Genomic DNA, 24,303 nt, shown 5'->3' with positions numbered 1-24,303 from the left:
CTTGAGGATATTGTGCTACAGTCATCAGTTATACTATATGGCCACAGCACTGGTCAGCGCAGACAGGACACTTAAAAGTTACAAAAGCCGGGGATGACTTTCAAGGCCTAATAGGGTGAGCAGGAAAATAGAGACATTTTGAGGGAAAAGCAGAAAGCAAGAGCTCATAAATCTCTGCATGCAGGCACTGACAGGAGCCTGACACACATTGTGTAATTCGCTGTGCCTCTCGTTCATCCATTTTGTTGCCGTTAGTATACATACAGAACCCACTGGATGTGATTCGGAAGGAAACTGACTGGTGGCAGTGGGAAGTGCAGAAATATATTAGCTCAATCCACCATTTGGAAAAATAGTGAGAAATATATATATAAAAAATGGAATTGGCAATGCTCATCCACATCAAAATATTCATTCACATTTAGAGCGCTTGGAGCACCGTCATTGTCCACTGTTTACAATGGACGGCAAAAATACCCCCCACTGGAACCAAACTGCGGTCGATGTGAGCAGAGGGTCAAGCAAATGTGGTATGTCAGTGTGACCTTAATCACATTCAGGTTCAAGCCAACTCAGGTTTCACTTGTGAGCCTTATTTCAGGTCAGTGCCTCAAAGTCAAAGGAGGCCAAAGTCATTATCTCAGGGAAGAGAACACAATCACCCAGACAATAAAATGAGGTCTGTTCACACAATTCAGTGAAGTGTTGTCCGTTTCCTCGGGCTACACACATGTGCATTCACCACTCCTGTGCAGTCTGTGCTAATCTACGAAGTGAATTATCTGGAATAATTTGCTCAACAAAGCCTTCCTTTATCTTGGTCCTCCACAGGCACACATATGAAAAGGGAACATGACAAAAGAGAGACATCCTCGCAACCTACAGAGAATAACAGAATAAAACCATATGACGCACACGGGTCAGTCATTCAATCCAGGCGGAGGTTTCTTTTCCCCTGTATATCTGGTAAATTTAAGTAGGCCTGCATAAAGGTCTCTCGTTGGTGAGAGGCACTCTCTGCCATTGAACATCTAATCACTCCTCTACAGTCTTGATTTGGAACCGCTAGGCCCTAAATCAGGTTAGACAAACCTGCCTGCCTAGCAGCAATCTGGCTTCTCCATTTTAATTATCACAGATTGGCCATGAATTTACTGATCGGGGGGCCGACATCTTCCACTGTCCTTTGGCTGGGAGACCTTCTCCAAGTACTCCTCTTTAGTATCTCACTGTTTGGAGAGAGAGAGGAAAGAAAACTGTTCTTTGGTCTACCTCTCTACAGTATGTTGCATAAGGCACTACTGTTATTGTTGTATTTATTAATGTATTCTATAGATACAGTGTGTGTAGTTGTAGTGAAGTACGCATATCTCCAACAATGCAAGGAACAACCACTGATTCAAAAAGCATGTGACAAAATAAATAACCTGTACAACGCTCAGATCAAAAGCATGCTCCAGTGATTTATGAGAAACGCAATGTACACGATCAATAGGAATTAATTGGTGTCCCTTCACACCTTCTGCTTCAGAACACCCCGATCCTTACATTCTGACACACTCCACACATCACATTAGCTGTATCTGGCTGTTCATATTAGCAGACCGTAGATAATTATTGTGTGGGACGAATAAAATTATCAGCCCATGTTCTTGGCTACTGCACATTGAGATCTGCTGCATCCACCACCCATGGCACTACAGATGCATTGTCCTGTACAGACAGATTGCAGCCAAAGCTCTCTTTCAAATGCAGCTGGGCTTTAAACACAGCAACCATTCTCTGACAGCCTGTCTTACAATAGTGTAATAACTGAAAACTGTGATGCTCTCTGAACAAAATTGTCGCATTAAAGATACATAGATCTAGATATTGCCAAAATATGTCACCACTCCATTTGAGAGGTCTGATGTCAAAATGATGGTAAATATATTGAGGCAATGGTTGGGATTTGTTTATGAAAGTAAATATTGTCTTTCATCTCAGAAGTGCCTTAAAATAAACATCCATCCCATTCCTCAAGGATCTCACATACATTCTAGCATGACATGTCACATGCCTTTGAGGGAACTTACTTAAAAAGATACAGTGAATGTATATATAAAACTCCCAAGATTTATAGATTTTTCAAAAAAAAAAAGATTGTTTTTATAATAGATCAGGCACAATAGATAGCCTCTACCAAGACAAAAAAAATGAAATCTGTGGGCTAGTGAGTTAAACAATGACTTTGAAAATGCTTACTCAGCAAGAGCAAGGCATCTGAAGAGCAGTGGGTTCACAAGGGCACCTCTCTGAGGTTGGCAATCTGTAGAACAGTATGTCTCATATGCCCACTGTGCCTGAAACGGCTGCCTTTCACAATGCATATAAATATGAAATACATTTTGAAGAAATGTAAAGAGAAATGCAAACCCAGTGATATATGGCAGGGTATAGAGATTTTTGCTAGCCAAGACTTTGAGTAACACCTGCAATAAAATCATCAGAATTTGACTAATATTTTATATCCACTAAATTTATCAAAGCATTAATGTATGATTAATGTACTTTTGTTACCAGTTCATTTCTCTCCCACTATAGCCTTGCATTGTTCCAATACATGGAAACCAGCATCGTAATTGCCTGTCTCGATGCTAAACGGGCCGTCCACTCTCATTTGCTCTCATCCTGAATGGGCCTGACAGCCTGCTTCATGGGTCAGACTGAAGATAAGGAGTGACAGATGGCACTGGCTGACCAGTTCCTAGTCCAGAATCTTGGTCCAATTAAAACATCTTGATGGGCTAATTCTTCTCAAATGTGAACTGTTTCATACTCTGGAAATGTAAAGTTAGAGCTGGTTACAAAGACGGGCAAACACCTCTCAGGCTTGCCTGGTCTCTTTTGCTGCTCTAAGCGCTAATTAATCAATGCTCTGGGCTAATTAGACAAAAATGCCTTTGTTGCAGACACCAAGTTGTGATTGAAGAGACTGCCAAAAGCCCATGGTGGAAAGGAAGAAGAGGGTAGCAGCCGTGATTTAATTCAGTTTGTATGCAGAGGTGGGGGTTAGGACCGTGGAACACAGTGTTCACAATACTACATTTTGCACAAGACAAGGGAGCACGTAGAATGCTGCGAAACACTGTCCATTCCAGAGATCTGGACAGTTGTATTCAAACCAGTTCCTTCAATAAGACAAGTGGTAGGGATTGTTCACAGGAATCTGTTTTTTTCTGTGGTTCAGACAGTGACTGATGGAATTTATGGTGACGGATGAACGTGACGTGACTTTTTACGAGTCCGACAGCAGCCTATTCTGTGTAGTGGTCAACATAATGCGGGCGAGTGAGGTTCAAAAAGCCTGTTCTAATTGGGCTTCCCTCGTGGGACATCTACTCCATGTCAGATGTGGAATGTCCACTCAACAACAGAACAGAGGGTGTCTGAGGCACAGTGATTAGCACCCTGCCCAGTTAATTTTAGCAGGGTTTGGAACGGGACTAATCGGGAATTAAGGGCCGACATCCACTCTAAACCGCCTTCTTTACGCATTCGCAGGGGATACTTTCGGGATGAAAAAAAGGCAATTGTCTGCTGTCTCCGATTATCCCCGGGAAAGCCTATAATCTGGCTGAAAGTACTTAAGGAGTCAAGCAGCAAAATAAACAACATTGATTATCATCCACTGTTCTTTTTCCCCGTTGTCGATGGAGGAGGAAGTTCAGTTACTCCTGCCCCCCTTCCTGCCATCTGCTTCGGCAAATGTCAAGGCCGGGTAAATACCTCTGAGTCCTCTGTCCAAACCAGATTACCAGCTATTCTAAAATGGGCTTGGCTCTTATCGTCTCCCAATCTCTTTTACACAAGTAAATCAGCATTCCGTGCCGGATTAGCGATATTAAATTGGTCAAAGACAAGGCTCTCGACTGTGTCTTTAAGTCAGTCCCCATCAAGCTGACAGGAACCAACCTCTGACCACCCACCAATCACCACTTAAGAACTCACAAAGGCTCTCGCGTCAGACACTTAGCTGCCTACTTCTTCCTGAAAAGAAGCAGCATCTCAGTTTTCAGTTTTGGCACTGTCTGGAAAATAAATGACCATTTCTCCATCTGTTATTAAAGTAGGCTACAGACAAAAAAGTAACTCAAAAAGTTTTAGAAGCAATGCCTAAGCCCAATGGTCGTCAGGAGAGGGTGCATTCATTTGCTAATTTGTGTCACAACATAATCAGGACAATTGTATTAGGACACTAAGACAATTCACCCAGTCATGCTATCACATAAGAGTGCTTTAAAGTATACAGTATAGTCACATACCAGTCTGTCAACAATCACCATAGATAAGCTTAAGAGCAACACACACACCTCTTCATCTATACATCACTCTTTCAACTGCTGCTCCAAAAAGAAAGTATAGACAAAACGAAACTCTGTACAAGCTCCCTAAATTAAATTTTGATCCCTATTGGAGGAAAGTGCATTTCTAAGATAGCTTCCTGGTGGAGATTATGATGGAACAACATTCACTGTAGATGAAATTCTTGGAGTATTTAATCTGAAAAAAGGAGTCTCTTTCCAAACATTACAAAGCTTGTAAGGCTTGTTCATCCATAAAAAAACAATGTATGACAACCATGCTCAAAAGCAATTTGTAATCACTGTACGTATTTGAACACCTAGAATGTCCCCTGTGAAGGTTAGAGCCCTCCAGGCCCTTGCTTACTTATTGCTAAAAATGGACAAAGGAATCATAAGCCGTGTCGCCACTGACAGACTGGAGAACTGCAGAGCAAAGCTACAGTGCAAAGCCACAGGATAAAAATATATATGTGGGTCATAAATCCATGCTTCCTAAAATATCCCCACTGTTTTCTATACACTGTACACTATGCTTTATTTGATCACTGGAGCCATGTTGGCCATAGCTGTACTTGATGTCTCCGCGAGACCCCATGCTGGCTTTTGCTGTGATTTGATTAGTACACAAAAAGGTACACTGCCTCGGCAAAGGTATGATTGAATTATTCAGTTTGGCAGAGATTTGGCAGCAGTTTGTCTGGAGTGCTGCCTTGAGTGCAAGAAAGCATCGAGGAAGCATCTTCCTGTTTCCTGCGCCATTGCACAGACCCCGCATAAATAGCTGCACACATAGACCATCAGCACACCTTAGGGGCCTACAGACACACACACACACACACACACACACGCACACGCACACGCACACACACACACACACACACACACACACACACACACACACACACACACACACACACACACACACACACACACACACACACACACACACACACACACACACACACACACACACACACAGTCCCAGCTACTAATTCCCCAGTGCAACAGATCATTTACAACAATGGATGACTTGTCTAAAGTCTTCTTCTCTCTGCCCCCTGTGCCCCTGTCCCATGAGCTATAAGTGATGCGATTCAGAGAGCTGGATTCTATCCATATGAAATTAGAGAGTTTAGTTCAGGTTGATAGTCTGAATTCTCACCTAAAACTTTAAATGTACCCCACAGCAGGGTACTTTTTTTCCTTCCCGAGAAAGAAAAAAAGTCATTAGTTATGGAGTGATTAGTTTTTAGAGTGAACACTTTCAGTGATTTCCCTCAGATGTCCATCTTAGTTTTGTAGAGCTATCATCGTCCAAGTTTCTGTAGGTTTGAATGCCACATATAATACTATACTATATTATAGGTTTGAATGCCACATATAATACTATACTATATTATAGGTTTGAATGCCACATATAATACTATACTATATTATAGGTTTGAATGCCACATATAATACTATACTATATTATAGGTTTGAATGCCACATATAATACTATACTATATTATAGGTTTGAATGCCACATATAATACTATACTACACTATTTTTTATTTATCCTTTATTTTACCAGGTGATGTCCCATTGAGATATTCAAATCTCTTTTACAAGGGAGCCCTGGGGCAACACTTATAGGTTTGTACTGCCTCACAAAGCAGTGGCACATAACATATTTCTACAACTAGGGCTATAACACAGTGGTCTTCATGTTTCATGTATGTATGATTCTGCAACAAATACAGCAACAAAAATGACACCTGACTTTCAGGCCGATGAAGTGAAAACTAGTCCACATATACAGTGTGGAGGCCTTGGCAGCTTGAGGACATTATCTCCCACACTCTTCGCTATGTGTACTAATGCCGCATCTGTATCTAAATTAATATAATGTCAAATGTATTCATGCACACCATGCAGACAACAGTCTAGTAATAATGCAATTTATGCCCAGGTGATTTCCCATATTTATGCCATCGTGTTTGTACAGTATGTCACAGCTGGTGTTTTTTTTAAATCACAAGCATTATGTTTAATGTTATACTGTGCTATGATTCATTCTTTAATGAGGTTTCACATTTTATATTATGCAGTCATGACGAAAGATATACTATATATGAGAATTGTTGGCAATTCACAAGAGACTATCTGAGCAGGCGCTTGTAAATACACATTATGGTGTTTACTTTATTTTACGTTGAGAAGGTAGCAGAATTACCATGTACTTAATAAATAGAAAGCAAATCACACAGATAAAAAATCCACACTTTTTTCTTTTGTGTATGGGTGTGTGTGTGTGAGGGGGTGGGCTTGAAGAGAATGAGGAGGCTGTTCTCAAGTGATGAGAGTGTGTGTGTGTTTTTATTGTGTTAGTCTGTGCATTATGGGTAATTGATGTTACAATTTATGATCATATTCTTGGCTGGTTGGATGTAACCCAATACATACGCCTCATAAATAATGGACATGTATGAATGAATATGGCAAGGAGTGAAAGATTACCTGGCTCCTGCCTGCGCCAGTGCTAACCCTTCACTCTCCAGATGGAATGTAGAAATGTATGGTATGCAGGGAAAAAAGTTTTACATTAAGGTATGTGGACAAAAGTCTGACATATCTGTATTGATGGAGTTTTTGATAGGTCTATGGTAGTGTGATATTCAAATGCAATCAAATGTGTATTACCGGTAAATCATTTTTTGGATGCAATATAATCTTCAAGGATTTGGTGAGACTTAATGAAAAAACATCATTCAGTCATGAGTATGGCACATGCACGATGACTCATGTAACATGTTCAAAGGGGGATGCCAGGAATGTGTGACAATACTCTGGTCCATGGTTTGCACACAGAGGGCCATGATTCAAAACACAACGAGCTCCATTTGAGATCCTAATATTTTATGAGCGAATTTCCAGGTTTACATTTAGCTATTAATAGAAGGCTGACATTTGCACACCCTCTTTGAGAGCGATGGGCATACTCAACTCTGGTGTGTACCATTTCCGCTAATCACCAAGGACATACTTCCCTCAGGGGAAATGATTAGCTCTCTGGCCGTGCAATATAAAGCAACTTTGATAAGCAATTAAATTATTCCTATTGCCTCAGCCTCTTATCTTCTGTTCTTTTTTTCTTGTGGTCTTGTTGCATCGGTTTCTTTGAAACCCACTAACTCGAGGGCTATATGACTGGCTAAACAGTGGTCACACAAAGAAGCCTAGTCAGACTTAACATCATTTTTTAGAATAAAAACACTAACCTCAATGTTTTTTGTTTAACTACAACAATATGGCCATCAGTATTCAAATAAATGTTATTAAACTACAACAAAAAAAGCTCTATTGATGCACAAATGAACACTTTAGCCTTCAAATTCATTGATGGGCAACACAGCAGTAGGCCCCAGTCGTGGCACAACTGGCTGGGGCACCTGCACCGTACACCGGCAACCTGGGTTCGATTCCCCCCCTGTGGTCTCTTCTGGATGCCTTCCTGTCATTCTCTATTATCCTGTCAATTAAAGGCATAACAGGCCAAAAAAAATATACTTAAAAAAAAAAAAAAAAAACACGGGACGCAGGAAACACAAAGTCCGCAGCACATGAGCTAAAACTAATTTAATAACTTTTTTCATGCCACGATCAATATCTTCAATTTCAATAACACAAATATGGGTGGGTAAGCACGAGCCTGGTTTGTGTCCACACTCAGATATGGGAGTTCCATCAAACTTCCATCAAAGCAACAAAAGTTCCACAAAACATCTAAACGATTTCATGTTGGGCCTCCTGTACAAGGCCCTTTGTCTGTTCTAGTAGTGTAAATTGTTTTGGAGCTTGTTTCTAGAAAGCTTTGTTGGCTAACTTCCTTTGCAAACTTGGCCGGTCGGTTCGCGGATTTGTTTCTAGAAAGGGTAGCTCCAATATCTACAGAAAAACCGGGTCAGAAAGTTTGGCGGTTGGAACGACAGCTTGAGAGCATTAGTTAGACGTAATATTGTCCATGTATACAGTTGTTGTCAACATTTGTGCAGCAGGTGTAATAATGTAGATTGCAACAGTGGTAAGACAAAGTTGCGTTCACAACATCCACTCATTCACACTACACTGTGTAATACAAAGTGCCCTACTCAGTAAATAGCACACAATTAACATACTCACTCACTGACCTATAGTGCACTAGCGCATATAGTGAATGAATGGAATTTTGAACGCACTTACCTTCTTACCCCAGAACCACTGCATGAGCGGTGATTTTAATTTAAAAAATTGAGACGCAACATGTGTATGTGCCTTCTTACTGCTGGTGGAGGTGAAAGTAGTGAATGACTCTTTTAGGTACAGTGTAGTGCTTGAGTAAATATTAAAAATAAATATGTTTTGACTTTTTTAATTATTATATCAGCTTGCATAAGCAAAATAATTTGTTTTGAGTTCAATGTATATTCAGTATGTATACTCATTAAAGAAGCTATCCAGTAAACATTGGGTAGAAGCTATCCAGTTTAACATAATTCAGTTCAATTCCAAGTTTTTTTCCAAGACAGTTACCTGATATTGTTATGCAAGTATGATCATGTAATTATAATGATTTATATATGGTGAGAGATGCTGTACAATGCTGTGGAATTACACCTTGTTAAGAAATGACTCATAGGAATATGCAATACAATGCAAAAGACTTTAATAAAGTTCAGAAGCCCAAAACATACATCAACAAAAAAATATAACATCATACAGTTGTACTTCACATGTTGGCAAATCAAAGAATAGTACAAAGATAATTTAAGGTGCATAACGTACTTCACATTTGACATAAGTGATGGTGTCCAACTCCCCCCACCCCACCCCCCCCACTAATACAAAAGCTCTGTATATATATTTCCTTTTAATTTCCAAAAAATTCAGGCAAGTCTAATATTTTTACATAGTGCTAAATTTATATAGATGGGGTGTAAAGGTTATCCTTATAGCATCATAATGTATTTGATATCATAATGGTGTCTGAAAGTTATGCCAGAAGTTCTTTTTTTTTTGTAAAGAATGTCAATATTGAGGTCAAACATAACCCCTGAAGACTTTTTTCTACCAACGGAATCAGTATCCATACCAGATAAATGCTGACCTTATTAAACCAACGTGTGACCCATCGGTCCAATAAATAAATAAATAGATAAATAAATATATCCAGGATGAAGGTTTACAGGTTTTCAGTAATGAGGACAAAAAGCCACTGTGTTCTGCCTCAAAGTAACTTAAACAAGGGATGTGCTTGTGTGTTGTGGATCCCTATGGTTATTTTATTGCTGATAATATGATGCCTGGATACTCTACTTGTTTTGGTGTTCAATAGACTTTGTCTTCTAATCCTTGTTGAATACATAATACATTGATTGAAATATGTGCACATATCCAAGAATTTCTCCTTAAGCCTACCGCATCTCATAGACTGCCTGAGCTTTTCCGTTTTGGAATCAATTAAACACATCCCACAGGTTAAATCAGCTTTGATTTCACAGTCTGACTACTACACACAAACATGTAAAGGTCAGACTTAGTCTTCCTCTATACTGTCATACACAAAGAGCTTTTGATTATTAAGCAAGGATCCAGTCCCTTGTGATTGTGGCTTAGCACAAAGTATTAAAACTCGTTTCATTCATTTAATTTCAAGTCCCAAATGACAAACTGAGGCATCCAGTCACACTGTTGCACGAACACTTTAGTGTGGTGTAGCTTCCTATGGACAGCCATGCACTGAAATGATAGCCACACTCTACACTTGCACTCAAGGCCCGGTCACTAACAAGTCTGTCATCGACAAAATGGCACTGTCTGACATAAGCAGAACAGTCACCTATACCTCCACACACAAAAAGAGCCTTAGAGTATAGCACATAATCAGCCATTTACCTAAGTCTCTGAGCAAACCCACAAGGGGCAAACTTAGTGGTAGGAGCAAGTGATATCAAACAACCACCAGGTAGGTCAGTGTTTTCACAATCTTTGTCCAAGTGTTTTTTTTTTCCCTCATCCATCTTTTTTTGCAAAACAAGGCAAACAGAATCAATAGACACAGACAATCATGACTGTGTTAAGTATACAGTTAAGTACATTTATCTACATAAACATACTATACAATTCTCCTTTAAATTCCTATGCTTGATATTGGTGAAATATGTGGGAGAAGTACTCCAAATAGTCATCTAGTGCCCTAACGGTGACACTGATAAGTGCGGACAAAAGATTCGACAAAGAATTTTTTCAAACCTTCTACTACAACGCTAGCAGATTGCACAGGCAACAAGCAGGCAACAAGATGTGTCGAGTCTGTTCAATTAGTCTTTCGTTCCTCTCTAGGTCTTGTTTGAGGCGGGAGAGAACCTGTACAGTATGGGGTTCAGCTCTTCAGTCACAGCCTTCCTCTCTCTCTCACTCCCTCTCTTTAGGAACTGGCAGCTAGAGATTGATTTTTATCCTTTGGGAGCGAGTTGTACCTGTGCCACAGAGTGTGCCATACAGTGGTGGTTTCAGTGCCGTCTCCTGTAATATAGAGAGACAGACAGATATAGGGAGATTGCAATTACAATGTCATCTAGGTAGCTAAGCGGCAGTATGCATACTCTAGTATAGGATAATAGTAATAACATTAAATAAAAAAAAAAAAACTCTCTCCCTGCTTACATATACTTACATATGCATACAGTGAGTTTGAGTGAGAGAGAGATAGAGCAAAAAAAACGATGAGGAAAGAGCATTTTTCAAGGGCCAAACTACAAAGGGCATTTTTCCTTGTCAGATTCCCTTGAAGAATGCTGCTGTCTGCCTTATCGGCTGGTGCATTTTACTAGTCACTGCATGCAAATTTACACAAACGTTTCAGCTATGAATTTGTCTTTATGTCCACCACAGTATAGCAACACTCACCCTCTTTTGCCTGTAAATGGTGTTTTTATCTGGGCATCTGCACTATACTTCGCTAACTTGATCCATACCGAAATGTGTGCGTGTGTAATGCATTGATTCATGTCCAATGGTACCGTCAAAATTCAGAATTCACATACATGCTATCATTGCTGCTAACCTTTCAGATTTATATTAACACATGCTTATTTTATCATGCCTACTGCTGGGATCTTCTGGTGACTGAGCTTATGCTGATTGCTGTTCTGTTATCTCAATTTGCATTTTGTGGTGCTGAAAGAAACTAGATGATACTGGGCTGTGCAAAATGTTGTCTCTAAGTCTTATTAGAAGGCTAATACTCTTTGAAAGTAACCCAATAGCCCCCTGGCCACTGGTACTGTAGGACACAACCTAATCTGGGTATCAAATTGGTTTGCTGTTCCCTGTACTGATGCTATTATCAACAACCTATCTACAGTATATATTTTATGCATGCAAACAGTGATAAGCATCAAGGAAAATAAAGTGAAATATGTTCTGCCAGAGCTTGAGGCAAATTAATCAGCCGCAAGGCTTTTCTGTTCACAAGATGGAAAACCTTGAGGAAATTGTTCCTGACAGGGCAAAGACCTCTTCAGTATATGTAAAATAACAATAAATTTGTAACAAGAACATATTTTACCTTGTTGCGGCCTATTCCCTGTGCAATATGCATTGCTTCTACACCAACTACTGACTAGGTAGTTTCTAGGTAAATGACAAGACAGCCATCTGGCTAAAGAAATAAAGTAGTCTAAATGTTTGCAGAATTGAAAAGTTTGATTTAGCTGAGACAAGAACTTCTTCCCCAAGGGCTTTTTTTAAAGCGCGCTTCTGTGCGACACGTCTGTGAACGCTTCACTTGTGTCATCTTATTTAGATTCATCCATCAACACGCCAAACTACCAAACACACTTCTAACAGAGTAAGAGTAGGCTCACTGAATGCACAAGGAGCTCTTGAATGGGGTCACGAGTAGGTTACTGTGACACACCAGCTCTGCCAATAGGATGCAAAAACATAGATCCTATTGGCTCTTATGCTCCTGCATTTGCGTTGCTGCGTCTGAGATCAGTCAAGCAGGGTGGGGGCTTATTTGATCTGCCATAGCTAAAGCACGTAGTCAGACGGAAGATACCCATCACCGGGGGGTGATGGTTGGGGGGATTGACCTCTAAAATCAGCGACTGAGAGGAGTAAGAAAAGAGATAAAATAAAAGCAGGGTGATGAGTAGAAACGGCGAAGAGAGGGAAAGAGGCTCACATGACATTACATCCTGAGTCCTGCAAATGGACCTCTTTAAGTATTACGAGCCTTATGGTGCCATAAATGGGTGCCGCTCGCAGATGCATTTTGACAAGCCTCTTTCTTCATTCGCCACATCCCTAAGTCGTTACGCGCAACATTCAGATGACCTTCATCTGCATGGATTTCAAGGAAAATCACTTCCTATTACCTCGGCTACTGTTTCCCTACAAACACAGGCCAGTACAAACATCAGCTACTCCACTCTAGTCCCTGTGCTATCAAACAGACTTTGAACATCACAAGCTATTAAATATTAACCATATTGAGCGCTGGCATTCAGCATCCATGTTGTCAGGGAACTGCTCATCGCTGATCTTAACTCCTGTCATGGAAACAACATCAGAGGTCCAAATGTGTGTCCGATGGTCGTTAATTAATTTCATGCCGATGTTCTATATACAGTAAGCAAGCATGTATGGGTCATATGCAGTGATACTGTATACTAACTCCTACAGTATAGCCTAGTTCTATTTATTGTCTATGTGTCTGGAGACACATGTTTAGAATAGGCCATATATAACCCGCATGCTAATAAGTCACATTGTTTGGTGCCATAAGATAATGTTTATGTTAATGTTATTGTAATGGGGTAATGTGTCATTGTTACCTCTGTTTCTCTTATTCTTATTTTATTTATACTGAACTAGTTGTATGAACTTTGTGAAAGAAGCAATAACATGTGTCTCGATGTAGCATTAGACTCTACATCTATTAATGTTGCACCTCACTGCTTAGGCACAGTGTCTCATCTGCCATGCGGTGTTTTCTCTAGGGATCCCTAGATGCCTGTGCCTCACCATTGTACAGCTTGTGCAACATGAATGGGGGTGAGTGACTGACAAGACAGGAGTTGATCTCAACACCTTCGGATTTAGATGTGCCTATATGTGACTCTGAATGTGCCTGAATGAAATCTTCAAAGCCATTTCAATAAGTGTCCGTGCTCTGATTATGGGTAGCACTGCATTATCTAATGCAAGAGCTCTTACTACTAATACAGGCCATTAAATTTGCCATTAAATCAGTCAGACCCCATTATTGTCCCAAAACATAAAGTCTCATTTTGTTGTGCACTCGGGACATGTTGCGGTGTGTGTACTGATAATTTAAAAAAGAATTGGCAGCATAATTTAGTCTTAAGCACGCCGGTCAAAAAGTCATTTGGACAATTTGAAGAGAAGTATTACAAACATAAACTGATTTACATGTTGTCTTTTTTCTGTAATCTGTCTAGGAAAGGTTTACATGTAATGAAGCGTGGCTGAGCATAGCTTTCGCATGGTTTCCAAATGAGAGGTGGATGGAGAGAAAGGAATATCAGCGCTGTGTGGGTGTCACCCTAAATTACCATGCGCACAATGTGGATATACTATCATTTGCAAGAAATATGCAGAGAAGGATTTTCTGCTCTAGGGATGAGAGATCTTGAGAAACCAGACCCATACTGTCAGAAGGTAAAAAAATAGAGCCTTTGACTCTACAAGGAGATGAGAAGCAGGCGTGTGTGTGTGTGTGTGTGTGTGTGTGTGTGTGTGTGTGTGTGTGTGTGTGTGTGTGTGTGTGTGTGTGTGTGTGTGTGTGTGTGTGTGGAGAGTGGTGGGTAATTAGGAAATGAACTACAGAGTCAAACAGAATGCATTACACCATCATCATTAGATCCACCTGAATATCGCATTAGAAACCTTCATCTAATGACTCTAGTCAGTGTTGACATCAAGAGCAGTGTGCTGCTTTGTTTGTATACATACACAAAGGTGTGAAACTAAACCACATATTTCCTTTGGACACCACTAAAAGAGCTTTGCTTGGTAAAAATAGATGGTTCTGAAAGTGATTACTAAATCCCCCTCGCCTTCATTGGACTGTCTCAGTCCCACAGCTAGGGCTTAACCTTGGTCTCTGTGACCTCAAATTGCATGCTTTTGTCTTTGTTCTGCTCCATGTGGGCTGCTACAGCAGTGTGAGGCCGGTCTTGTCACCTCTGATTTACATTTATTCCCTTCGCTTTTATTTATTAGCCACTTTGCATCTGGCATATCTCTTCAGGAATCCTGATCTGAGTTGCGCCAGTATTTAAATAAACATTTGCCTCATTAGTACTATCTCCTAGCCTCTGAGCTTACCAATGGTTCATGTACAGCACAATAAAAACAAGGTTGGAGAATATGCTTGTTTCTCTCTTTATGTCTTTCTCTTATTTATACTGTATGTAAGAGAGGGAGAGAGAGGTAGATAGATAGATAGATAGATAGATAGATAGATAGATAGATAGAGAGAGAGAGAGAGAGAGAGAGAGAGAGAGAGAGTGAGAGAATACTAACACACCCACACAAGAATATATCAAACTTATCAGATGGGTTAAAAGCAACTATTGTGCTTAGGCATGTATATTTGTAAAATGTAAATTCTGCAAGTTGATGTTGCCCAGGGACTCTGCTTATCTATTAGGCATGTTTGGGTTTGTTATGCCAGTTGGTGGTGGCACAATGCATTTTTGTGAGTCAGCTGGAGCTCACTCATGTATCCTAAACCATTTTCTTTATCTCCTAATTAGACCTTTTAAATAGCAATCCTATCCTTCAAGAGAAAAAAAAAACACAGAAGCTAACAGAAGCTAAACAGGTCCAAATAATGTCCCAATCATCTCCTCTCCCCTTGTTACAGCAGTTACTCAACAGTGACTCAACTGAGCATCACAATAGCCCCATTTTCAACGCATTCACCCGCCGCTGTATCACTGCCTACTGTGTGGAGCTGCCCGTGGGGACTACAACCAGAAGCCGTCGTTTTTAAGGACCAAAGCAACTAGCCAAAATAGGGAAATAAACTCCTCACGTCTTATATGTCACCTCCCCACCTTAGTACAATATTCTTAATATTCACCTCTGATGAAATTCATGCACATTTCCGCCTTTGTGTGGTTTAATCCCCTGACCAACCCTTCCACCCCCCCTCCTGGCTGCCACCTTCCAACCCCACTCTTATCTCCAAAAGGACAGTAAAAGGGGGAGTGGGAGAGGGAGCCGTGTGCAGGCTTAAAAAGGAAGTCATGAATTACCTGTCGGGTGTGGATTTGCCCAGGAGTCTTGAAACTCCCTTGACAGCTGCACTCTGAGACGCTGTAGGGATCAGAGCTGGTGGAGGAGCACTTGGAGAGTGAGTCACAGCCCACCACAAACGTATTGTCCAGAGGGAGCTCTTGAATGACGTGGTGCTTCTTGGGTGCAACAGGGGTTTCCGGTTTGATCTGGAACGTGGGCTGGGGGGAGGCAGACTTGTAGTGCTTGGCTAAATCTGGACTGTCAGGTTTGAAGGTGGTGGGCGTGGTGGCCCAGTTGTACTTGCCCATGGTCTGCTCCTCCAACTCAACGGGCAGGTCAAGTTTGCCGTTTATGTGCTCGTGGGTAGGGTCGTCGGGCTTGGACTCTTCGATAGTGACAAAGTTAAGCAGCAGGCTCTTGGGAGACCTCTTCTTTTTCTTCTTCTTCTTTTTGATCTGTCGGTTCTCCTGGTTCGGCGACACCCACTCGCCACTCTGCTTGCCCTTCTGCACCACCTTGTGCCGCGGCGTCTGCCGACAGCGCACGAGAGCCGTGACGAAGATGACCAGAATGACGGTCATGGTGCCGGCGATGATGGCGATGACCACAATCACATAGCCGTTGGCCTGTGGCGTTACGTCGCTCTCTCCCACAGTGCGGTCCAGTGGGGTCTCCATGCTTTTGCGTAGCTGCTCCTGGATGTAGGTGGCATTGGACACCGTCTCATTCACAAATAGATGGACTAAGGCAATGGCGTGCAGCGATTCCGGCTGGCCAAGATCTCTGACTTGTACCACTAGTCTGTGTAAGCCTTGGTCAGCTGCAGCAATCTTCTCCTGCAGTGTAATATTCCCAGTGGCTCTGTCAATGGAAAACAGTCCTTTCTGTGAGCCCCCGATGATGCTGTACTGCAGCTCTGCATTCATGCCCGTGTCGTTGTCGATGGCAAACACTCTGGTCACCACGGAGCCAGGACTGGTGCTCGATGGGACCAGGTCGTAGGAGTAGTTGGAGGAAGGGATGACAAACACAGGGCGGTTGTCGTTCACGTCGACGACATTGATGGTGACCTTGGCGTATGAGGTGGTCGGCTTCTGACCCGCGTCCACTGCTTTCACCATGAACGTGTACGAGCTCTGCTGCTCCCGGTCAAACGTGATGTTGGGCTTAATGACGCCAGTTTTGGGATCGATAATGAAATTGTCCTTAGCATTGAGGATGGAGAGGGTGACCACAGCATTGTCCCCCGCATCCGCATCTGTGACCGTGATCAATCCCACGGTGCCATACAACGGGAGATTTTCAGGCACGTAGAAGTTGTACTCAGGGTGAGTAAAGGCCGGGCTGTTGTCATTTAAATCTTGGACGATCAGTCTCACAGTGACGTTGCTCTGCAGGGAGGTGGATCCATTGTCCCGCGCAATGACTGTGAATGTGTACTTCTCCTGCTTCTCCCTGTCAAGCCTTTTGTTCACCGAGAGAATTCCGGAGCGCCGATCTATGCTAAATCCATCAGGGGCGTCAGGCCCAAGCGTGTAAATGATCTCAGCATTCTGCCCGCTATCTGCATCAGTAGCACTGACTTTTATCAACTGGGTGGAAGGGTCGTTGTTCTCAGGGATGGAGAGCTGAATTTCGGGCTGAGGAAAGATGGGGACATTATCATTCTCATCTTTGATTTTTATGAGCACCATTGCTGACGTGTTCAGATGAGGGTTTCCTGAATCGGAGGCAACTATCTTAATTGCGTATTCTCTGGTGGTTTCATAATCGAGGGGGGCAGCGGTCTCAAGCAGAAATTGGTTGTTAAAAGCAGGCTTTAACCTGAAAGGTACATCTGGGTCTGTGTAACACGTCACTTTCCCATTCAGATCAGCATCTTTGTCAGTCACAGTAATTAGAGCTATCTTTGTGTTTAATGGAGCATTTTCTGACAGGAGAACAGTGCCGTTCACCAGGTTTATTATATACCTGGTGTCTATAGACGGGACGTTGTCATTAACGTCAGTGACATTCACAGTGACTGTAGCTCTTGAGGGAGTGGCGCTGCCATCACTCGCTAGCACAATCAGTTTGTGAACTGGGGTGACCTCCCGGTCCAGAGGTTGTCTCACGGTAATCAATCCAGTGTTGCTGTCAATAGCAAAGTGTCGGCGGGTCGCGGGCGAGATCTGGTTGCTGAAGGAGAAGTGGATCTGCGCGTTGGAGCCGAGGTCAGCGTCGGTGGCGTGGAGCTGGGTGACGGATGTGCCGGTGGGCGCATTCTCTGGGACGCTGACCTCCACCTCGCTGTCTTTGAAGACGGGCCGATTGTCGTTCACGTCCGACACGGTGACCTGCAGGATTGCGGTGCTGGACTTTGGTGGTGTGCCCCCGTCCTCCACTTTGATCTTCATCACAAAGGTGTCCTTGACCTCCCGGTCCAGGCTCTGCTGCACAATGAGCTGGGGCCACTTGTCTCCCTCTGGAGTCTCGATGATGTCCAGGCCAAACTCACTGACACTCTGAGAAAGAGAGAGAGAGAGAGAGAGTAAGAGAGAGAGAGAGAGAGAGAGAGGGGACAAAGGGTAATCAGTATTATTTATTTTTTTCAAATTACATTAAAATTGGATTAAGCATAAAAGCCATTAGTCATTGTGTATGGATGAATCATTCACAGACCATTCAACCTTTACTTGTGCTGTAAAATAATGCTCTGAAAAAAAGACAAGGGGCATAAATCCCACTCAGCTATTGGGATTTCAACCAAAACTCAGAGGCAGTGGTTTGTTTTAGCCTTAAAAGCATGTTTGCTTTAACAGCAGCAACAAACCTTGGGGTGAAAGTACTTCAAACCTATGCATAGGGTCTTCAAAATATTGACTTACAAAACACAACCAGAGGGAAAAAAAACTACTTAAGCAACGTAAAGCCTTTAGCAAACACTGGATGCTAAAGAGGAGGTAAACAACCCTCTGCCATGCGTACAGGCATTTCTATGCTCCATGAGTAGCCCTTGACATTTGTTTTATTCCTCTTAAACAGAGTAAATCTGAGGTTTGGTGAGCAATAAAAGCAAGAAGACTGACAGACACAGGCAAAGACAGAAATAGCTCAAGATAAACTGATAAAAAGGGGGAGATAGAGAGATCGATGGAGTGATGGTTGCAAATAGTAATTAACTTTCATGTTTTTTCATCAGAGAGATCTGAGGAGCAGTCTATTGACTTCTGTGGGAGCCCACATTGCTGGTTGAATCACTAATAAAGGTGTTCCACTTGGCTTCATGAGCAGACACATCTGTGTAGGTATATTTTTTCGAGTGGTGCCACTGGCACACTTGACACTCCTGATGCCGCAATTCTCTCTGTTGGTGAATGCCCGATGTACAGCGACCAACAAACCAATTTAAAGAACAAAGTCATGCGATTCAGTCTCACTGCGCTGCCTTAATGGAATAGTGATTTCAGCTCTGTCCCCCCACTCTGATCCATTCCACCATGCTTCACCCAAAATGAGATTGCATTTTACCTCACAATCATGTGTCTGCTTTTGGTATGGAGACACTCCAAAGACTTCAAGTTCACATTCAAGAGAGACAGTTGAAAAGGGAGCCAAGAGATAAGCTTTATTTTAAATATGCTGCAAGACAGCCATAGATTAAAGAGAGAGGGGGAAAAAGCACATTTTAAAAGCCTGAGGAAAATGAAAACAAATGCACATGTAATCCTCATGAGACACCAGCCTCGACTGTTCAAAGTAATTGCCTTCCCCTCTAAAACTAGCACTAATATTTATGATTACAGATCAGCTATGGAGTACAAAAACAAGACTGAGAAAGGCCTATAATGTTAAAAAAAACACAATATGTCTCCCAACACATTTGCCAAACAAAGAGGCTCTTTGATGCTCTTACAGTCAGAAATATTTTCATGCTGAAACAAGAAAACGCATCTTTCTTAAGAGATAAGCTTCATGCTACACACAAACACTGAACGATTACTCTGTCTAGGCATATCTTTCATACGAGATTAACATATGTGTTTTTGCCTTGTAAAGGGTCTGCCCAACCGCATTTGAACAACACAAACAAACCAGACTTATGTGTTAAAAAACAACAAAACCCTGCCTTTGATCCGCGCAGTAACTGTCTATGCAAACGACTTCTCGATTGAGGACAAAATCAGTCTTGTGCTTTCCAAGATTGTGTGACATCCTTCTATAGTGTTTGCCAAAGCCTGTGTTGTCACCATCTGTGGCCTGTTTGTGGATTATTTTAATATGTAAAAACTAAATGTAAAACAGTCCCACTTCCAGACCAACTGTCTGCGTATCAATCCACGTCTCCATCCCTCTCTCCCCTCATCCATACATTGCCCTCCCCATCTGGGGCCCAGCTCTACAGTATTCCAACCTCGTCCTAAAGCTTTCTTGTGGAAAGAATACAAGAAATGGAACAGCAATGGAACAGCATTGCTATGGGTTATGGACAGGACCTCTATTTGTCTGTGTTTGCTCTAGTTTTACACAAACTACTCCTGGCAATGCTCCTGCTGAATGCAATAAGCTACACGGTGCTGCTATGTCTGTGGCTGAATCAGTGATCAATCATCTCTCTCTCTCTATTTCTTCACATGCAAAATGAGACTTGGGGATTGTGATTACCTCCAGGGCAGGCTTAGAAAGAGCAAGACGAGCATGAATCACCAGCCCAAGGGAAGTGACAATCATTTGAAAATAATAAGCATGCCACCGGAAAAAAATATATCTCTAACCTTACTCCAATTGACCTGTAACTTAGGAAAGACAGCAGATAATATTACACAGCCAGATGATGATATATAATAGAAGTAATTGATACCGAAAATAGTTTCCTCTAGAGCAATCAAGAGAGATGAGCAGTACAACTGAGAGTGGTAACCTTAGAGTGCTACAATCACACAATCTAACCTTATGGCACTGTAACTTAAAGTAGAGATCTCAGGCCCATGCAGACAGTTTCAGGTTGCATGGCGTTAGCACAAAAAACACAGCTTTCCACTAGAAAGCTGCGTTTTTTTGTGCTTCAGATTATCAGCTGCTGCATCTTCAAATCAATGTGATGACCTTATTAAAGTCAATGGAGACTGAAAGTCTGCTGAATATATCAGAAATTCATGGATGTTGAGGGCAATGGATGGCACAGACAAAAAGGTATTTATTCCTATCTCTTTCTCTCCCTTGGACACTTTCTCCCTCTCTCCCTCGGTCTTCCCTCTCCCTCTCTCATACACTCTCTCTATACACACACACACACACACACACACACACACACACACACACACACACACACTCTTTCAGCTATAATTCTCTCTCCCTGTCTTCATTCATTATTTTCAATCAGTCATGACTGATATGAAATACAGAAGAGCAACCATTCATTACTTTTAGATGAACAGACTAAGGGAAAATACACCTACACGAACCAATTGCAAAAAACTTTTTAGGATTAATTAGTGTCAATTTATTATCTTCTAAAAGTTAGACTAAATTATGAGAAACAACATATTTATTTAGTGAAAATAGTTAATCACATCCCAGTAATATATAATATACAAGAGAATAATGCTTATAAATGGATACATATTAAATGCTGGCAAACCGCGGTGGCTGATTGTTATATTCTTTGATAAATTGTTCAATTATAAACTCAAAGAACTGGAAAAACAGCATTAGGAAAATATCACTGAAAATGATTCATTAGCACAAATAAGAGTTGCCACCTTATAGCAAAATAACATGTGCCCATGGCCTAACAAATTACAGCAACACTATTTCACTTCATTTGTTTCTTGGTGTATGTGAAGCCGACACAGATTCCAATAAATAAATAGCGGGCCAAGTTTGAAGAGATTAAAGACTTAAGGGATTGAAGGAGAGGAGAAGCTGGTTACATGTAATGTGGAGAAAACCCTTAAATGGTGGTTCAAAAATAACAATGGACTGGGTGGACCCTGCAACAAAAAAAAGTCAATAGCTCCATCCCCTGAGCCTGATCTGATCCACATGCTCCAAGATAGAACTTGTAAAGAGCTTCTCTTTAAGTGATAAAATCTCTTCTAATGGAATGCCCTCCTCCAGCCATGCATGGTATTACTTTCCCCGAGCTGACCTTGGCCGTTTCAGAAAGTGCCTTAAGCGCATCGTTCCAGGTGACATAACAAGACTAATGCTGATAGAACAATTAATATTTCACCTCAATGAAACCACTACGCCCAATGAACGTCCTCTGCACGAACGTGCCAATCTTGCCTATGAAATCACATCAACGACTAATGGGGAGAAGCTGGTAATCTCATTTACACTTTCTCATGGCAGTGGGAGTGACTTGTTCGTGTTGGTTCTGGTTGGCTACTGTGAGGGAGTCGAGGCGGCGGCAGCAGCAGCAGTGGGTTCGTGCCGGCTAATCGTACCAAACTTCACGCTGAGGACGAGGCAGGGATGCAGGGTGAAGCATCGCTGTGTGGGAGCTCTCTGCTATAATCTCTGAGGACCATGCAAATAAAGTCCAAGGGGTGGATTTCGGGCCAGCAGCTACTCCAGGGAGAGCCTGCTCAAACCACTCCAAGTGTAAAACGCTTTTCTTCTCTCTCTCTCTCTCTCTCTCTCTCTCTCTCTCTCACTCTCTCTCTCTCCTCTCCCTCACTCTCTTTTCCTTGAACTGTAAAGGCAATACAACTGAGCCTCCATCTGGGTTCAAGATGCAAGTGATTCACAGACATTGAGTTAGGAGCTGATCCAAAATGAGTGTGGAAAGCGCACTCTGGAGATGCTGAAGTGCAATGTGTGCAGGCCTGCGACTGCACTGGATTGGTTTCCAGGCATAACAATTGACATCCACCAGACAGGCAAGACAGACACAGGCAAAAGCCCTTCCCATGCAAATTGATGTATGAATCAAACATGGTTGGGGTTCATTCAATCAGAATTCCTAATCAGGAGCAAAAGTACAAAGCATTCGTCATTCTAACATGACAGACTAAAATTGCATTAATTTAGTGAAAGACTGTTCTGTGACTGTTTACAGCCTATGAAACTATATTGTTTACCTGTTTGTGCATACCATATATACATGTTAATGTTCAAACACAATTTTGTTGGCAACAGAAATATCTTCAATAAATACCATCCCAACAATATATGAGATGTGGTACAGACCCTAATAAAATGCATACAATTATCCTAGTTTCTCATTTGGGCTCACTATATTAAGCCACTGAGACTACCACACTATTTATCCATAGAGCACCAATTAAATGATGAAAGAAAACACAAGCCTCCTTCTGCATGTATTTTCCACTCCTGTTCAATTACACACTGAGCATATACAAATTATAGTAAATTACCTCTGGAACCTTGAGCTAAAATGTTGATTCTTCTGAGCAGGTGATCAATCACCAAATTAGAATCTGTCGACCTATCAATTAAGTAATGCATTTAGCTGATAGAGGGAGAGAGAGAGAGAGAGAGAGAGAGAGAGAGAGAGAGCAAGAGCATGTGGTATGTGAGAGCGTATGTGTGTCTGTGTGAGATAGAGGGATGCACACACAACAGAGAGAAAGAGAGCGATAGAGAGATGGAGATAGATGGGATAGACAGAGAGAGAGAGAGAGAATAAAGAGAGTGAGAGAACAAGGAAGAGGCCATTTAGGGCATCATGCACCATCAATTTAATTCACACTTAGGACCACTCACCTTGACAAGTTCATAGTGCTGAATCCCATTGATCCCCACATCTGGGTCAAAGGCAGAGGGCACAGGATAGCGGTTGTTGATCGCTGTGTTCTCTGGGATGGAAATGTTTATGACCGTGGACTGGAAAAGGGGCGCATTATCATTGATGTCCTCGATTAGAAAGCGGATCTTGACCAGCCGGAAGATCTCATCTGGCAGCACGGCCACCTCGATCTCGTAGAAGCACTGCTTCTCGGCGAAGATGCCCGAGCAGAGCTTCTCGCGGTCGATACGGTTCGCCGTGGTGAAAATCTCCCCGGTGTTGGCCTCCACTCGCACCAGCTGCACGTCGCCCGTCTTGTACACGGGCTTGAACTGCAACGGCGACGAGAGCTTGATGTTGGGGTCGAGCGCCAGGTCCAGGTCCTTGCGAAGGTTCCCGATGCGCATGTTCTCTGGCTGCTCCTCCTTCACCGTGTACTCCTTCTCCTGGGCCCAGCAAAGCAAGACCAGGCAGCTGAGCAACAGCAGCAGAGCATGGGCCTCACTTGCCAAGTCCATAATCAGGGTGGATGAGCTTCTTGTGTATGGGCTGCAATTCTAACACAATAAAGAGAGAAAGAGAAAAAAAAGAAGGCAATTGTTAAAACCAGCCACGGCTTTTGAAACAAGCATACATGTTGCTCTTTAATTAGTCGACTTTCCCTGGTGGATTTTGTTCTTTTTATAAAGGACGTTTCAACTCCTGTTGTGTTTAGAGATAGATGTCTCATTCAGAGACCACATGTAAAGCTATTCTTCATGGCTCTCTTGTGTGCAAACCCTACACGCACACACAACACAGTTGTTTTACTAATTTAATCAGCAGCTTCAATAAATATCTTATTCTACTGATAATTTACTGAACACCACATCAGCAATGTTTTTACTGCAAAGAAGTAAACGTACAGTATAACGTTTTCATATGAT

The 24,303-nt window shown here is 42.0% G+C and overlaps 1 protein-coding gene across 1 annotated transcript in view; it reads right to left on the bottom strand.

Moving 5' to 3' along the window:
- Positions 1-23,895, bottom strand: part of pcdh11 (protocadherin 11) — a 69,990-nt gene extending 46,095 nt beyond the window's left edge. Inside the window, exons 1-2 of the mRNA XM_076292787.1 lie at positions 23,356-23,895; positions 15,660-18,146 (exon numbers count right to left, since the gene is read on the bottom strand). Coding sequence (XP_076148902.1) covers positions 15,660-18,146; positions 23,356-23,895 — 3,027 coding nt within the window. The remainder of the gene's footprint in view (positions 1-15,659; positions 18,147-23,355) is intronic.
- Between the last annotated feature and the right edge of the window lie 408 nt (positions 23,896-24,303).

Source organism: Alosa pseudoharengus, unplaced genomic scaffold, assembly GCF_046254945.1.
Source record: "Alosa pseudoharengus isolate Yale_2024_CS ecotype anadromous, Long Island Sound unplaced genomic scaffold, YU_APseudo_1.1 YU_APseudo_1.1_scf_19, whole genome shotgun sequence".
In the NCBI taxonomy this organism is placed as follows: Eukaryota; Metazoa; Chordata; class Actinopteri; order Clupeiformes; family Clupeidae; genus Alosa; species Alosa pseudoharengus.
Note: the sequence above shows the minus strand (reverse complement) of the source record. Positions and strands in the feature narration are given on the sequence as shown.